At 40.7% G+C, this 19,022-nt stretch overlaps 1 protein-coding gene across 3 annotated transcripts in view; it reads left to right on the forward strand.

Moving 5' to 3' along the window:
- Window positions 1-6,678: 6,678 nt before the first annotated feature.
- WAC (WW domain containing adaptor with coiled-coil) overlaps window positions 6,679-19,022 on the forward strand; it is a gene marked incomplete at both ends in the record, with an annotated part of 77,792 nt that continues 65,448 nt past the window's right edge. For 2 of the 3 annotated variants that reach the window (XM_084253817.1, XM_084253818.1), the window contains 3 exons: window positions 6,679-6,719; window positions 7,075-7,111; window positions 8,605-8,800. In XM_084253817.1, coding sequence (XP_084109943.1) covers window positions 6,679-6,719; window positions 7,075-7,111; window positions 8,605-8,800 — 274 coding nt within the window. Of the gene's footprint in view, window positions 6,720-7,074; window positions 7,112-8,586; window positions 8,801-19,022 lie in introns of all 3 variants that reach the window. The other variant, XM_084253816.1, reaches the window with a different exon arrangement.

The following is a 19,022-nucleotide window of genomic DNA, read 5'->3' on the forward strand; positions in this document are numbered from 1 at the left end:
GGCTTTATTGCAATATTCATTTTATTGTGGTGGTCTAGAATGCAATCAACAGTATCTTTGTGTTGTGTCTGTACATTTATAATTATTTTTCATTAGGTCCTCATGAATATGGAGAGATCAGTTAGGACATCACTGTGTAGTCAAAAGATGGTTGGTGATAGTACAGAGGAAAGGCTCTGGAAGGAACATTTAGGACATCAAATCAATAGGACTTAATGATGAACTGGGTATGACTCATAAAGGAGAAAAGTAACAAGGAATGACTTCTAGGTTTTGATCAAAATGTAAAGGATGGTGTCATTAAGAACACATGGCTTGGAGGGTCTCCCCTGGTGGCGCAGAGGTTGAGCGCTGGGCTGCGAAGCTGCCTGCAGCCTCTTCAGTGCTGGTTCGATCCGTGGCCACTGGCAAGGGTCCCACATGGCGCGCAGACCTCTCCTGCCATGCCCTCTACTCCCCTCAGCAGTGTATTTTGTCAGTCTGCCTGTTCTGTTCCCAGGTCTGGCTCTGGTGAATTCTCTCACCCTCCCGCGCTTCTGACTACCCAGTGCTTGGATAAATAAATTAATTAAAAAAAAAATCTTAAAAAAAAAAAACAAACACAAGGCTTGGAGAAGTCAGGATGACTTTATAGAAAGTTAGTCTAAATTATAAGGTATGATATCAACAAGTTATTTTACCTTTCAATTTTCTCACTGCAAAAAATGCAGAAATAAGTTAGGTTCTTGTGAGAGTTACACATTAGTAAGTGTAAAACACTTATTTCAGCCCTAATGCATGATAAATCCTCAGTAAGTGTGAACTATTTTTAGTCTTTGCTGATAGGATGCATTCAAAGACGACCCAGTTTGAAAGGCAAAGTAATGAGCTCGGTTTCTAATGTTTCCTGGTTGCATTGGGAGCATACGTATGATGTTAGGTAAGGTAAGCAGCTGGATAGTCAGGCCTGCAACTCAGATAAAAGATCTGGGCTAGAAATAAAATTAGTGAGTCATCAGTGTATAGGTGGTAACTATACACAGAAGCCACAGGAGAGGGTAAGAGTGCCTAGAAAGAAAAGTGAGGAGAGAGACTGGTTCTTTTTTTTTTTTAATGGAGGTAAATGTCATAACATAAAATTCATCATTTTAATGTATAATTCAGTAACTTCCAGTACATTCATGTTTGCAACCATCACCACCATCTACATTTGAAAATTTTCAACAAAAGAACACCCATACCCATTAAGCAAGAATTCCCCAATTTTACCACTCCCTAGTCCCGACAAGTACTAATTTGCTTTATCAGTGGGTTTGCCTATTCTAGACATTTCACATAAATGGGATAACATTCATGCAGCTTTTTATATCTGCCTGATTTTACTTAGCTTGTTTTTCAAGTTCTATGCAGGTTAAATTATCTATCATACGGCATCCTACTTATGGCTGAACATTATTTTGTTGTATGGCTAATATACTATAATTTGTTTTTCTATTCATCTGTGAATGGATATTTGGGTTACTTCCACTTTTTGATTATTTGTTTATAAACATTCATGTAAAAGTTTTTGTTTGAATAACTATTTTCAGTTTTCTTGAGCATATATTTAGAAGAATTATTAGTTTCTGTAAATGTCTGGTTTCCAGTGTTCACATATACTTGATTCTGGTAGTTTTTGTCAATTTCTTTGCTTTTTATATGGAGGTACAGGCCCTTGGAGTTTCTTACTTGCCATCATTGCTGATGTCACCTCCACAGGACTGATTCTTGAAGATGTTAACATTTGGTAGTGGAACAGAGGATGAATCTGCCCAAAGGAATGAGAAGTGGTGGGAAGGAAAGGTAGCAAGAAAATGAGGAATGTGATGTGTTACAGAATCCAAAAGAAGGATAACAAAAAGAGTAGCTATTAATAGCAAATATTCGAAGATCAAGTAGTTTGAAAAAGTGTTAGTGAACACAGTGTACACAGAGCTCATGTGTGACCTTAAGAGTATTTTTCAGTGGGATGATACTGGTTATTTTGAGCAAGACAATTCTTAAATGTGAGGGATTGTCCTACACGTTGCAGAGTGTGAAATATCATTGACCTCCAACAGCTAACCACCAGGTGGACCCCTCACCTTCAAACCACAGTCAAGAATATACTAATCAGAACCAAAAAATATTGCTCTATGTTTTCAGATGCCTCCTGCAGAATCATCAATACCTCCTGTACTGCTTTAGGAAAATCTATTTTGGTGTTGTTATAGAGGCTGATGTCAGTCTACAGTGACCTATAATATGAATAGAGCAGCAAAGAATAAAACCAGTGAGGTGCCAGAGATATCTTACTAGAAGTTTGACTAAAGTGAGGAATGTGACAAAGCAGTAACTAGGGTAATTGGGGTTTTGCTTTGGTTTGTTTTTGGACATAGGAGTCAGATATTTAAAAACTAATGGAGGGCCTCCCCGGTGGCGCAGCAGTTGAACGCTGGGTTGTGAAGCTGCCAGCAGCCTCTGCAGTGCCGGTTCGATCCCCGGCTGCTCCCCAGCCACTGCAGGAGGGTCCCACATGGCGTGCAGACCTCTCCTGCCGCCCGCTGCTCCCCTCAGCAGTGTACTTCGGTCCTTCTGCCTGCTCTGCTCCCTGCTCTGGCTCTGGTGAATTCTCTCACCCTCCCGCGCTTCTGACTGTACCCAGTGCTTGTCTAAATAATTAAATAAATAAATCTTTAAAACTAAAAAAATAAATAAAAACTAATGGAAATGTTCCAAAAGAAAGGCAGACTTTGAAAAAGGGATGACTTGTAATATTAAGTAACTGAGAGGTGGAAGGAAAGTTTATGAAGAAACTGGTCTTACAGAGGAGACTTAACTCCTGTTTTGAAACCGTGACCTTAGGACAAGGCAATAGCATAATAATTACTGTCCCTACTTCCTTCCTTGTGATACAGGCTATTCTCCGCACATTAGCCAGTGTCACTTCTCTGCTCGTAACTCTCCAATGCCTTCTCCTTTCCTGTAGAATAAAATCCAACCTTTTTATATACTGGCCTATTAGATCCTTCATAATCTATTCCACTTTCTCCTTTAACCTACTTGGCCTCACTTTCTAATCCTTGCTCCTCAGTCACTACATTCCACCCACACAGCTTTCCTTATTGTTCATGAACATACCAAGCACACTACAGCTTTAGGACCTTTGCTCTTGCTCCTCAATATCCAGGCTCTCATTATCTATCCAACCTGCTCAATGATAAATTTAAATTATCATTCCTTAATCTGGGTACTTTCTATGACCCTCCACTTCTCTACAGCACTTACTACTTTCTAAACTACCTATCACTTATTTTATATCTGTCTTTATCCACTAGAATATAAGCTCCCAATGGGTAGATTTTGGTTTGTATTATTTATTGATGTATCAGAAGCACATAACAGATACTCAAAAATTGATTAAGTAGGATAAGTTGAATGTAGACAGATACGCATATTTGCAACTGGAAGAAATTTCCATGTGGTGGCTTCAGTTTAGGAAGGAGTATTGCTATCTACCGCTGAGAGGAAAGGGTAGTTAAGTAAAAGAAGGGAGATCGGTTTGAGGAGAGTGAGGAGATTCTTAGCATGAAAGATCTCTAGTGTGCATAGAGAAGAAAAGATATTCTTAATAACAATTTCCCAATAAAACTCTCCAAATTACCCATCCCCTAGTGGACAAATTCCACCTCAACAGGGTCTGCCTGAAGCAGATGCAGAGACATGAAAGTTTCCCACAAGTCTAAGGCACCTTATGTCAGGGAGCCACAGGAGGGTAAGACAGCCCTTGAGAGCTAGACAAAAGAAGAGCAGGAATTCAAAATGTACCAAGTAATCCACCATGAAGTCTGGCAATGCTGCTATGGTCTCCGACCAGGAGAGCAGCCTTCCCCCAGGTATCTCACCCATGTCTCCTCCAAGGGTCTCTGCCCCAACAATACCAGGGTGCAAGTTGAGCTGAAGAAGCAAGGCGATTCAGGTCTGCCCGACTTCCAAGTTACACAGGGAAATGCAGCTCTGCCCCTAGTTCCCAGTAGCTCCCCAACATGGTATACTGGACTTGTAGTCCATGGCAGCTGCATGTAAATGTGGCATGGAAAAGAATGCCCATTCACTGTGTTGAGGTACTCCTTTTTGTGAAGATGCCAGTGTAACAGGTTTAGACACATTTAATATGTACTGTCGATTCATTGACAATGAACTCACCATTACAAAAAGTACTAAAGATAAGCCTAGCTAGGAAACGTACATTATCTAGACACGTAAACTATCTAGGAAAAGAACACTACAGCCTTCTGGTGCTTAGGAATACAAGACAGCACCTTAGCATTATGACTGGTGCGCACTTAAAACACCAAAATCACTAATAAAATCACAAAAGTGTGAAAAACATACTGTATAAGGTGGAAAGCACATGTGCTTACCGTATGAGAGCAGTGTGACCTTAGCTTCAGCCTGGAATGTGTTAGGTAAGTTAAAGCCCCTCCTCCTCCATGAATGTTTTGCATATTGATTTTGAGGTTACAAAAAATCTAAATGATTAGGCAAATTTGCAAACATGGAATCTGAATTATGCATGACCATACATTGCCTGTTCTGATCCTTTTGATCAAATGGTATATATAAATTTCTGCAGACATTAAATTATCACACTACATTAGCAATACATTTTTGCTGCCAGTTTTAAAGCTTTCGCAGTTTAAAGTTTTCTAATCTCATGTCTCCTGCCTTCAGTGTATTTGTTACAGTAAACTAGGAATTGCACAGGAAATCTTTTTCTCCTTTCAGTCATTGGCAGTTTTTTCTTATTGACCGCTTAAGTGGGCATGAGGAGGCTGTTACTGCTTTCTCACAAACAGCAATAATCTTAACGTATAGCAGGTGGATGTTATGAGATTTGTAATAAAACTTTGTTTCCCATTAGGTTGTGTTTCAAGGTCTTTACCCCACATCATTCCATCTCCTTAAGTAACTTGAATTCCAAATCAGTTATTTTTGGGGACTGATCTTGTTTCTTGTGGTTTGTTTCCTGTCTGCCTTTCCCCCTATGTAAGTAGCTGTATCTTCATGTCTGTTACTATCCCTTCCTTTAACATGTCCCTTAGAGGAGATCAGAGCAGGAAAAGAATCGCCAGCATCAATATCGGAGCTGCCCTATAACAAACCACCATCCTAAAGCAAAGCTTAACTTCTCGGCATACCTGACCAGGCCAAGGTGGCTACTGCGCCGCAACATACAAAACACGCGGGGCAACCGGAGGCTCCCGCGGCGTGCCCAGGCCACACGCGGGGCATCCACGCGCGCTTCCTACCCCCAAGGCCGTTCCGGGGAGAGAGGAACCAGGGACACACGGTAAACACAGAACAGGAGAGGGCAGGAAGGCCGGCTGGGGTGGAAACTATTTGAAAAGGCTGAGACGGCTCCGGCCCCCGGCCCCCGCCAGCTGCAGCCCCGTCCTCTCGGGCGCGGCCCCGGGGCGCTCCCTGCCTCGGAAGGTGCCGCCGGGCCCGGGCCGGCCGCGTCCCACCCCGCGGCCCTCCCGGCCGGGCCCGGGCGCGCCCCGCACGCCGCAGGGTGTGACTTACGGCTGAGCGCGCCGGGCGAGCTCCCGGGGCCCCGGCCGCGCCCGCTCGCGGCTCTCGGCGTCCGGCCGCGCGCAGCCGCCCGGGCCCGGGTTCCGGCGCCGGGGCGCGGGCCTCGCTCCCCTCCCCGCGGGCGGCTTCCGTCGCCGCCAACCGTCCGCCGGTGCCGACCTCGGGGGCTTCCGACCACCCCGTCAGCGCCCGGAGGGGCGGGGGCGCCGGCCGGAGAGCGCGCCCGAGGGCGCCCCCACCCCCGCGCCTCCGGGCGCACGCGCAGCGGCGGCGCCGCCCGTATTTAGTCCGCGATGGCTCCGCGCGCGCCCCACCGTCCTCCTCCCGCAGGCGGCTCCCTCCCCGCGCCCCAGGGGGCCCCCGGGACCAGCCTCGAGCGGGTCCCCGAGCCGAAGTCGCCCTAAACTGGAACGGCGGTGGCCGGGCGTGCGCGTGGGGACGAGCAGCGGCGACCGGAAAGAGCGGACGGGCCGCCCGCCGGCGAGCCAGGCCTCAGAGGAAGAGGAAGGCCGGGCCGAGCCGAGGTTTGCCGAAGGCGGCGTTCCGGCGCTGCGCGGGGCGGGGAGGCCGGCCGAGGGAGGGAGAGGAGGGGCGCGGCGGAAACGGCCGAGGTTTCCCGAAGGCCGCGGCGTCCGAGTTGCCCGGATGTAGTTGGTGGAGCGGCAGCGGCGGCACCAGCGGCGGCGGCGGCGGCGGCGGCGGCAGGAGGAGGCGAAGGAACAGGCAGCGGCGGCGGCGGGGGGAGGAGGGAAGAGGCGGCGGAGCGGGAGGCAGAGGAGGCGGAGGAGTCGGTCGCTCTCCGCGGGGCCGGGCCGGACGCGTCTCCTCGCCCCCTCCCCCCGGCTCGCCGCTGCCGCCTTGCAGTTGGCGCCGCTGCCCGGGCCGCGAGCGCGCGAGGTGCGGACGGAGGGCGATGGCCCGGGCGCGCCGGCGCCAGTAACGGGGAGGTGCTGTGAGCCGCCGAGGGCGCGCCGGGCCCGGGTGCCGGCGCCGCCGCCCGCCCGCCCGCCCGCCGCCGCCCGCGCGCCGCCCGCCCGCCCCTCGCGGCCGCTCTCCCCCCCGACACACGCTCTCGGCCGGGCATTGATGGTAATGTATGCGCGGAAACAGCAGAGACTCAGTGATGGGTAAATCGTCTTTTCGTTTCGGGCCGGGCCGCCGCGGGGGCGGGGGGCGGGGGGCGGCGGCGGGGGGGCCGTTCCTCCTTATCTGGCGCTGGCCGGGCCGCCATTTTTGTTGTTAACCCCGATCCCGATCGGGCCGGGGAGGCGGCGAGGCCGCGCGGGCGGCGAGGCCGGGCGCGGGCGGGGGCGGGCGCGGGCGCGGGGCCGGCCTCGGGCCGCGGCGCCCTCGGGCCGCCCGGGCCGTGTGCTCGGGGCGCCGCCGCCCGCGCGGGTGGAGGGGCCCCCGCGGGAGGGCCGGGGGCGCGCGCTCCTCCTCCCCCCGAGGTGCCTTATGTCGCCGTCTCTTCCTGTTTTTCAGCTGTCACGACCGGAGGGGGGACTCGCAGCCTTACCAGGTACCGGCCGCGGCCGCGGCGGGGGAGTGACGGGCGGAGGGGAGGGAGGAACTGCTGCTGCTACTCGAGCGCAGGCTTCGCGAGCCGCTGCAGGCCCTTCGGGGCCACAGCTCCGGGCCGGGCCCGCGGGCCCCCGGGGCGGCGTGTGGCTCGGGTCGCGCTCGCCGGCGGTGTCCAGTGACTTGCTTTGACGGGTGGCTGCGCCAAGCCCGGGCTTCTTTTTAGGAAAAGGGGAAAAAAAAAAATATTCTCCGCCAAGACGGACCTGACTCGATTATTTGGGTCTCAGGAGTCGTTGGGATAAGGTGCTAGGTGACTTCTGAACCGTAGTAATTGTTCTGGGAGGCTGAAAGTTAGCGTAAAAAATACTAACGTTAGAGGAAGGGCCTGGGGAGAAACAGCTAATTGATTGGCAACTTTTAAATGTGTTTTTCAGCCACCTCTCCTCAACATTTTAATTATTTTTTTGGTGTAAGCAATTGCCTTCGTGAAGGTGCTTTTGTTTCTGCAAGAATTGAAGTCTTCGGATACCTGGAGAGCTCATTTTAATGGATATGGCTCTACCGCAATCATTTTGATTACTGTAGTTTGCAGTTTTAAAAAATAAGATGATGCAAGTGGGTCCTGTTTTCAGGGGGGAAATCATAAATGTTTGCTAACTGAGATGACACGAAAAGTAATTAGCTGTTACATTAGATCACTTAAAGGCTGATTGTTGAGCTGATTGTTAGAGCTGATTGTTGTTACTAGCTTGCTGAGTTAAAGCAGAAGTTAAAACCCTAACTCCCCCATGTGTAAGACTTTGTTCCCTACATTTGGATATGAAAGCGATTCAATCCTATTGAGTCTGCCCCTTTAAAACAGAATTACACATTATAAGAGACTGCTATATCATGGTTGTCTTAAATATATGTTACAATAACTAAACCATTTTTTGAGAGAATTCCATAATGTCAGATGTATAGACCATTATGCCTTAAAATTGTTTTACACGTCTGCAAGAATAGTTAAATATGAAACGCTTTATTAAATATCAAAGAATTGGAGAAACTGACACTTTGGGTTTGTAGGTTTGAAACATGATTGTTATTTATGCTTGTGTCTGTGTGTCATTTGTACAGTGAAAATACATTATGTAGTATTTAGTTTCTCTACTTGTCTTTAAACTTTTTAATTTCCAGAAAAGCTTATCGAGGAATTAATGTACAAAGGTGTTTAATTTCTTGGCTTTATTTTTTTTTTTAAGGTACTTACTGGAGATTTTTTTCCCCCGTTTTAAACATGTCATTTGTATCTGGAGCTTTATGATGATTATTAGTCCTTTAGCTCGTGTCTGAATAACTTAAAGGAATAATTGAAAATGGAAATTTTAATTTTGTTGATATAAATTTATAAACTTAATAAAATCAATACATCCTTAGTTATGATAAAAGTAATTGAACTTTTAAGTTTCAATTCTTCTTCTGTTTTTTTGGGGGGGTGATGTCTTGCAGGCACTTAAGTATTCATCGAAGAGTCACCCCAGTAGTGGTGATCACAGACATGAAAAAATGCGAGACGCCGCAGATCCTTCACCACCAAATAAAATGTTGCGGAGATCTGATAGTCCTGAGAACAAATATAGTGACAGCACAGGTCACAATAAGGCCAAAAATGTGCATATTCACAGAATTAGAGAGAGGGATGGTGGTGAGTAGCTTTTTTGTTGTTGAAATGTTCACATTTTGTTTATTTACATAATATGTTTGTTTTTAATCAAGATCTGTATATAAAACAATAGGTGTTGGTAGTATTTCCAGTTTGGGGATTTGACCATGTGGTTAGGTCATCAATATTTTATTTCTATCCATTCATTTCATTACTAAACAAGTTGCTGTACAAATAAGGTGCTGACTTGAGCATCTAAAATTGGAGTCAGGTAGCTGACCAGAGAGAATGTATTTATGAATATAGTCTGCCACATGCCTTATTAAGAATAAGAGAAATACTGGACTTCTTTTTTTTTTTTTTCTCCCAAGAAAGATAGTTAACATTTTCAAGTAGATTCCATTTGTTTGACTTGATTTATTTTGAGATCTTTATTGTGTTTGAATAATTTAAAGCTTTCATGTATTTCCTAATGGTAAAAATGAGTTTAAAAACTTAGTAGTGTTATTGATACAGTTCACAGGTTACAGAACCATTTGTAATTCCTTTTGGGTTACTGTTGTGAACATTTAAAATTTTAATTTCCATATTCTGTAGGCTTTCATTAATGTAACTACTGTGTTCATTTAAATATTTGACTTTTTAATAGCCTCATTTGCTTTGTGTATTAATGTAATCCTTCAAGCTCTTTGGCATGAGGCTGACACAAAGTAAATAAACAACTGTTTTCTAACACTAATCGTCCCAAGTTTACCAAAATACTAGATTTTTTTGTCTACAGCATGCATTGGGGAATAAAATTAAGACATCCGTATTGTTTGCACTGTGAGATCTTATAGATAACATTTGGGATAAAATATTTAATATTAATTGCACTTTGATGAGCTTCTGAGGAAACTCGAGAGAGAACCCTGTGACTTTCTGCCTCTGAATGTCAACTAGCTTCTCAGTACTTTACTTACTTTAAAAAAATACCCTTCATCTTATGGTCCTCTCTGTGGCCTTGTAGGATAGAAATCAGCATTACTTATTTGATCAGATAATTAAGAAACATTGGCTTCTATAAAACTACTTGGTTGAGGAAATTAATGGTCAGAGGATTGCATTGAGTTGGAATGATTTACTTGATTTAGTGCATGGGAGGAATAGAGTTCTCTGTTGAACATAGTTGTAGCTTTATGCTTGTGCAGAGAAAACATTTTTGTGAGTCACAGTAGCAGGTGGGTATGATTATGAAAGTGTTAGAAGTTCTTTGGCAGCAAGATTATTTTAATTATTGATTGCAATTTTGTGGGTAAATTTTCCATAGTGTTACAATGTTACCGAGCACGCTTCTATTGTGTTTGTCAAGTGTTAGCTCTTATTTTTGTACTCTGTTTTTAAAACTTTGGTGATTGTGACAAAATACGATGTAGCTCCGCATCTCCCCTCATTCATTAGTATCTCAGGTTCTCTTTTAGTGCTTACTAAGTTAAACTGTATCTGCAAATTGAGAAAGAATTCAGTTTTGGTGCGCTAGGATTTCCTTCTGTAAATAAATGCTTTCATATATTTACAGTGAACCATGCTGGGTAAATTCTTTTGCAGGTGAAATGATCTCAGGAATAATCCTTTGCTAATTCATTCAACAAACATTGGGAGTCCACTGGGTCAGCAATTGTGTGGTGTTCCTGGAAGTAAAGATAGAAGATGTGATCCTGGTTTTTAAAGCTATTCTTAAAGGTGTTACTCTTGAAAGCTAGTGGTGTTTAACTGCTCACTTTTTCTGTATTCCTTTTTTCTTCATTTTGATTTTAATTTTATTTCTGTGAGAACTCTAGATCCCTCATGTTGGCTTTTGTTTTCCTCTTTATGTGTGCCTGCTGATGCCGCCTTAGTTCCACTAGTAAGAAACTTTGTATTCAGAATCATTTAAGTTACAACCACACTTTAAAATTTGCTTCTTAATTACTTGCTTGCCTTCCTTTGGTACCTTTTAACTACTGTGAACGTAATAACTCAAGTTCTGTTCCAAATCTAATATACCTGTCTGCCTTATCCTTTATATTATGTGAGAATGCAATACCATGAAATATGAGCTCTCCATTCTAGAGTCCTGTGTGCATCTTTGATATAATTCCGTCTTTTGTGTGACATAGTGGTTCTTTCATTCTTTAATACTTGACCCAGGTGTTTTCTTTTATTGCTAATATGTGTTTAATGCTAAGCTTTTTAAAGTGCATGTAGAGACTTATGTATTCAGTAGATTTTTCTTCAGTAGGAATTAAGATTTAGAAAGTACTCATATATATATATATATATAAAATCAGAACTATTATCCAAAGTTAAATGCAGGCGAGTTGGGATATATGTGTTCTTAACATGTACAATATAACTAACAATCTAAGAACAGGATGCTATATTTATTGAACTAATTTAACTTTTTTTTTTAGAAATTTAGATTGAAAATATCTAATAATTTAATAGCCTATGTGCTGTAATTTGTAACTTGCATTTTACAAAGCAAGTTAAGCAAATGGAGTATTTGTAAGATTTGTATTCAAGATTGGGCATTATTGGCATCTGTCCAAAAAGCTGGCATTTTTTTTTTTTTTTCGATAATTGATTTCCTTTCATGCTACCTTGGATTTCCATGAAAGTGCCAGTTCAGAAGTAATGTATAAAAGGTCTTCATATGCTATAAAATGTAAGGAAAGGATTGAGAAGGATTGTCCCTCTTTAGCTGGACATGCCTCAATATAGTGAGTACATAAAATTAGAGATATCCCTTAGGATTTGTTAAGGGAAATGTAGACTATTACAAATCATGGGAAGTTATGTGAGAATCTAACTTACAGAATAGGTTCTTTAACTTGATGAAATAAATTGTTTTTATTTAATCTGTGATCTGTGTAAAACAATCATTTGTTTAAAAATTTTTAAGGCACAATCTTGAGGTATAATCATTAGCTTTCTTTTTTATAGCTGATATATGTTTTGCAAGATATAGCTGACATCTGAATGTCAGAAGCATATATACAGTCAATACAGGTTGAATTTGTTTTTTTTTTTTTTTTTTTAATGGAATTTTAAAATGCTTTCCATTTGGTTAAAATTAGTTGTCTTGAAAACTGGTTCTAAGTTGTAATTTTAGCAAGAAACTTAAGAGCGATGTTAGTACAGTTGACCCTTAAACAACACAAGTTTGAATTGTCTGGGTCCACTTAGGCCAGTTTTCTTGTAAACAGACAAAGTAAGCTTACTGTTTCAAATATATTGATAGTACAATACTATAAATGTATTTTCTTTTCTTTTTAAATTTTTTTTACATTGCTTTTTTTTTTAAGATTTATCTGTTTATGCGTACAAGAACTGGGGTACAGGCCAGAGGTGTGGGGGGGCGGTGAGAGACTTCCCCAGAGACAGTGGGGAACAGAACAGGCAGACTGACTGAAATATACTGCTGAGGGGAGCAATGGACGAGACAGGAGAGGTCTGCTGCGCCAGGGGATCAAACTCATGCAGCAGTGACTACGGATAGCTTCATAGGTTGTGTCTTAACCCCTTGAGCCACCAGGGAGGCCCTATAAATGTATTTTCCCATGATTTTTCTTAACATTTTGTTTTCTTTAGCTTGTACTTAAGAATACAGTCTAACATAGAAAATATGTGTTAATGGCTGTTAATGTTACTCAGTTTTGGGGGAGTCAGAAGTTTTATTCTTGGACTTCAGCTAACTGTTCAGTGTCGCTATAACTCCCTTGTTCCACATGTCAATTGGGCACATGTGTTTAGGAATGAAAGGTATTTTTACTTTATTCTGTAAAACTGCTCCACAAAATTTCAGCCTCTTGGGGGTTGTGCCATTTTTCTCTTTTCAGAATTATCTGTGAGAAACTTGTTATAAGACATATTTGGAATACTTATTAGAAACATCTTTTTTGGAGCGAGAGCTTAATTGGTTAACTGAAAAAAAAAAATCCTTGATTTGTTGGACTTAGTGGACCTTTATAGCTTTTGAGTAAATATCTTTTGAGTCTAGAAGAAAATTGTCCTTAATGGAAAGGTCCTCATTGTTTTTAAAGATTTTAAGGTTTATAGTGAAAGTTTTTTATCTTATTTTTTTCATTTTGCCTTGTCTGAAGTAATTCGGAAATCTTTTTTTTACCTGATTTCCAAACAAAATTACTATGACATTTGAAGGAACTGTTCAGTCGTCACCATTTTGGGATAATTGGTATTTTCGTAGTTTCTAAATAATGTTAGTAATAGTTGAATATAGGATAATACAGACTGATACTTGTGCAACAGTGCTCTATCTATGGTTTGATTCAGATAACTCAGGTTTGAGTAAAATGAGGATATGCTTTGCATTTGTAATGTTAGAAAGTACTATAAAAAACGAACAGTCTTATTTGATCCTCATGTTGACCTCAGAAAGTAGGTAGACTGGGATAATATCCCTTTTTAGTTTCACAAATGAGGGAAAGTTTAGTCTACTCAGGTATAGCGTATACACTGTCAGACCTGAAACATTTAGGCACGTTGAAACAGTATTTGGTGGATGCACAAATTAGTTTTAAGGTGATTTGGCTTCTATTCTCAAAAATTTTCACCCAACTTGCCCTAATGGTTACATCTTACCTAATTATAGTACAATATCAAAACTAGGACATTGACACTGATACAACTATATATGATACAATATAGTTCTAGACTAAGTTATCACATTGTCAGATAGTGTTTTCAAAAGTTTTAATGTGAAAATCTGCCTACATTTGACTTAAGGAGTCATTTATCTCAAATTAAGTGCTCCTGTTGAAAGTAGTTTTCAAAGAAATTTGAAAATTTCATACAGGATCAAAAGTTTGCTAATAGGTCGATTTCAATACCACTGCCTAATGTTAAGTTGTTTTTTTTTTTTCCCCTGTCGAATTATAGATTACTACCTATTTTATTGACCTGTACTTTATAGTAAGATGGAAACTAGGCAAGTTATGTTTTTATTGGGTATCTATAGGAAGTTAAAAAAGACCACAGGAAACATTTATTCCATTTCAGGAGAAATAGAATAAGTTTGGCACATTAGCAGTCTTATAATTTCAACTCTTCAGTGGTATTTTACTTAATTTTAGAAAATACCTATGCTCTAAGTACTTGGGGTTTTATTTGAACACTTACTGCATCATTTATCTTGTGATCGCATTGTAACATTATTGTCATCTGTAAAGATGGTTATATATTTATGATGGGATAATAACTTCACAATCAGATTATTTTTGGAATGTTCACTTTGGTCCTTTAAGTCAGTTAAATTTTTCAGTTGTGCAAAATGTATTTAAAGTTCTGGGTGTAAAATACTTAGGATTTTCTGTTTAAATTTTATAGGAAGTCTGTATTCTAGGTTGTTTCTGTTAAGTATCTATCTATTGTCTTATTCTTGTGCAGCTTGATTTTAGTGTAGGTAGTGTATCATTTTGTTATGCTGTCAACAGTGACGGTAACAATGAACTGGGGCATTTTTATGAGGATTCCGTAGTTGGGACCGCATCTGTAACTGAATTCTGCTTTGGGGACTGTATACTAAGTACAGGGATACTATTTGGCAATCTAATCACTTCCAAACCAATTATTTAGGGTTTGAAAGTATATCCTGTTACACTTCATAATTTTCATAGCCTCTTTACATTATTTCTCATCTGATTCCATTACAACACTTTGAAATAGGCTGATTAGAATTATTCCTATTTCACTGGTGAAAATTAAAGTATTTAACATCCTCCTGTTGAAACTGGAAGGCAAGTTTCTTTGCTATATAGAATACCTTCAAATTAATCCAGATATAACTACTTCATAGTACTTAGAATACAGCACTGTGCCAACAGTGTGCCAGCCCTTGTCCAGACTTTGCAGTAGCCTTCCAAATGGTGTCTGCTTCCTTTCTTGCTTCAGTTTTGGCTCAGTATTCGCCATACAGTAGCCACGAGTGATCCAGTTAAAATGCCAGCTAACATCACTCTCATGCTCAAAACCCTCCAGTGATTCTTTACTTAACCATGGCCTGTAAAAGACCCAATATAATTTAGTGTCTTTGTCTTTCTACTCTTCACCTGCTACCCTTCCCCTTTTTTCTACTGCTCTTTATCCTGGCTCTACTGTAAGAAATTTGTTCTTGTTTCAAGGTTTTGAAGTTATGCTCCTTTCTGGGATGTTCCATCTGTCTGTGTCCTCCTGGTGCATACTCACTTCAATAACATGTCTGCTGAAATGTCACCCTGTCATAGAGGCCTTCCCTCCTGCATCCTGATCAATCTGAAATACCCGTCACTATCATGTCTGTCTCTCTTCACGCTCTGTACTTAAAATGACCTAATGTCATTTATGTGAAGTCATTCTGCTGAAACATGACGTGTTCCTGGAAGTCACCTTCCTATGCAAAATTGCACCACAAGACTTAGGAAAAATGTGGCTGGGGCAAAGCATTAAAAAACACTGTCAATGACACATTTTAAAAATAGAGGAACTTAAATACTGTAAATATTGTTATATTATTACATAGTTAAGGAATATATTGACAGTCCATTGTACATGATACTTGCCTTGATAGATCTGAAGTTAACTTACGGAGGGCTGTAGTTTGTGAGTTATTATGAAATAACCTGAAAGTTGTAACACCATTGTGGATGGGTTTGACTCATACATAACTCATACGATGAACTGAAGTAGATGATAGATGTTTGAGGTGTGTATGCTTGTGTTCTTCGTAAGTTCCTGTTCAGCTGGATGCTACTAGTGGTTTTCACAGATGAAATTGCTCATAAGAAAGTGGGAGATATGTGTTATGTTCAGTTTTCTGATATCTCAAAAGCCTGCAAGCAAATTTGTGTTTATAACAAGTGTTACAGCAGGGTTGCCTTATTTTAGTTTGTTTGCTTGTCTTCTGTGGAAAAAAAATTCCACCAGAACAGGGAATGAGTTTACTTTTTTTTTTTTTTTTTAACAAATTTACCCCCCTGTATCTTACTGCCTAGAGCAGTGCTTAACACACTGTAGCAAATAAACAAGTAGATAAAAGAATATTGGGGTTGTCACTGTGATTTAAGGGAAATGAGACTGTGCTTTTTGGGGACTGTGCTTCTCAAACTGGAGTGTGCATACTAACCACCTTGGGATCTTGTTAAAATACATAGTTCAGTGATTTGGGGTGGGGGAGAGGGGTGGAGCCAAAGGTTTGCCTTTTTAACAAGATCCCAGTTGGTGTCCTTGTTGCTGACTGTACATGAGTAACAAGATTCTTAAGCAGCACTGTCCAATGGAAATGAAAAGGAAAATGCAATACGTATGTAGTTTTCTAGTAGCAAAATTAAAAAGAAGCTAAGTTAGTTTTAGTCTATATAACCTAGTGTATCCAAAATATTTCAATGTATTTGATATTTTAAGAACTGTTAATTAATAAGGCATTTTATAACAACTTTTTGGTGCCAGCATCTTTGAAATCCAGTATTTTGCATTTATAGCTTATTTCAGTTTAGCCACATTTCATGTGCCTATTTGCCACACACGTTAGCGGCAAATAAGGTTAGTGGCTACTAAAGTGGACAGCACTGTTTTGGAGAATGTGATCACTCTTGGTCTATCTAACTTTACCCATTCCTGGTTCTCTGAAGAAAATTTTTTATATGACTTATTTCTGAAATATCATATTTCTGCAAGATCAGGTTGGAGTAAATGGATCCTTGAACTACTTTCTCTTTGTTAGTAAAAAGTTTGTTAATAGAAAAAAATAGGAAGTACAGAGAAAGGGGGAAAATAGAATTGCCTCAGATCGTATTATTTGGAGTTAATCATGAGTTTAATAATAGAATGATTATATAAATAACCTTTCCAGAATTTTTATTAAAATGACTTCATGTTGTGTTAACCTTTTTGGGAGCAGGGGGCTTGTAGTTAACATTTATAGAATATTCTACAGACCATTGTGACAATATCAATCTGAGGGGATTGTTGAATCTGGACTGTAATACAAGTGAGTTATCCTTAATCACTAATCCGAGTTTTTGTCTCCACTGTGTTAATTTTGGGGTTAAGTTAGGTATTTTGAAATACTTCTAAAGCATTTAAATTTACCTGAATTGTCACCCATTAGTTTACCTTTACTCTTTTGACTGGTTAAGAGGGTCAGATCAGCAACCCTAGGTGCTCAAGCTGGTGCTCCCTTCTGAGTTAGGACAGAAAATGTTAGGTATTTTAATTGCCAACTGAGGAATCTAAGGAGAGAGCCACATGAGGGGGTCTGCAGGGCAGTTCTAACTTGGTTCCACTCACACCCAGGACTTTGCATTTCAGATATTTTTAGTATAGATGGATTCAAGCACACACACACAGGTTTTAGGGCAATTTCCTCAAGTTTGACTGCGTCTTAGAATTACCTGAGAAGCTTTTAAAAATTCCTGTTCCTTGATGCCCTCTAAATTACCTTGAATTCACATTCTTTTTTTGTCCAGTTCAGAGTTAGTTCTTTCTCCTCCTCTTGTGTGTACTTTGCCAAGATCTTCAATTTGTAAGTACTAAATTAAAAGTGTTAATTAAAAATTTAAGTTTTCTTGTTTCTGTCCCCTGTTGCACTGATTCATGGTAGTTCAGATAGGAATCTGAAAGAGTGGTTATTTGCAAAGTTAATGTATGTGTTGAGTTTTAAAGAATTGTTTTCCTCTGTCAGCTTGCTTGCTGATCCACAGATACACAATTAAATTTTAAATCGTTAATTTACCGTCCTGTGTCAAGGATCCCTTATGTCTCAGAGTAGAGCTACTGCCAAACAGTAGAGAAGTTTCTAACCAGTATTAGCAACTGAAAAAGCCAGTAAGAATAATGTGGGCAGTATCTGGAGCCACTGCTGTTGCCTTAACTGTCTCGGGCACTATCTCCAGCCTCTCCCCAAGCCACCAGGCTCTTCTGAGAAAGTTCAGTGGTAAACCTCGTTGCATTTTTTTGTCTGTTTGAAAAATACTTCACCAGAGTATGGTATACTCTGGCTGACTTCACATGTCAGCAAACAGTTTTCTTAAAATTGACTCTTAGGCATGATTGTGTTTAAAAAGAAATTTAAGATGAGGATGGTTGATGTATTTAGATAATGCTAGTCTTTCATTTTAATCTTTGCATCTGAATTGTTTGATGTCTTCTGAGAGATTCTGACCTGTAGTCATATAACTGGTAACTCATATAACCAGTTCTTTCTGGTGTCCAAATGTTCTACTAGTAAGATTTTGAATAATTTTGGCTAGAATGAGGATAAGTTATTAATGTTAATTAATATTAATTTCATGGTTTGTGAAGGATAATTTTGTAGTCTTTCAAGTACATAAAAATGTGCTCGAAAACATTCATTACAAATGGAGAAAAGCCGTGGAAGTTGGAACACAGTGTGAAAGACTGTTGGGAAGTCTGTTGCCGGAAGCCTTTTCTGTGGTGAGTTCGTCTGGTTTCGTCTGGTACCTGCTATCCATTGGCTCCTTATCAGGGTTTGAAGCTGTTGTATTTAGTGCTGTATGCACAGCTATCTGAGTCTCATTATAAAGAACAGTAAGGCTTAAGTTGCAAGGCTATACTTTGTAAAATTATATAATTACAATTATATTTTGTGTTTTTGTGTAATTATGATAGTTTGCTTTTATCTAAGTTGAATGCCACTGTTGATTATTTTGGAAAAGTAGAACAAAGGGGTTGATCTTATTTGGGTCCTTTTTCTTTGACCTTGACAAGGAGTAGGTGACAGTCCGATACTAATGCATAATGAAGTGATGTTCTTGGTTCTTGGGAAGAACGGGTTTCAAAATGTAGCACTCATTTTGGTATTTAAATGGTGATGCTGTATTTAGTACCAACACAGAGAATTGAAAGATTCATTTTATTGCTTAATTTAGTATATTAGTTAATTGACATTTTCGTTGTAAAATAGTACATGAAAATTAAGTGTGATCAGTCTAGGGCAGAAGAACTACTGGGTGCTATTACTTGTAACTTAAATTTAATGTGATTTTCTTGAATTTTTATTGAATACTTATGGTATTAGCATCATTTATTAGGACAGTTTGGGATACACTATTAGTAGTTTTCATTTTTATGTCCTTGCACTAGTACATTTTGCATTTTAGGCTTTGAAATTCTCCTTTTGAATCTTGATTTAGGGTATATTAGCTGAACTTTGGTCACATAAAACCATACAGTGCAGGTACTATTGTGCATTTGAAGTGATTAGGCTTCATATTAAGATGTTGGAATT

This window comes from Talpa europaea (genome assembly GCF_964194135.1).
Source record: "Talpa europaea genome assembly, chromosome: 14".
In the NCBI taxonomy this organism is placed as follows: Eukaryota; Metazoa; Chordata; class Mammalia; order Eulipotyphla; family Talpidae; genus Talpa; species Talpa europaea.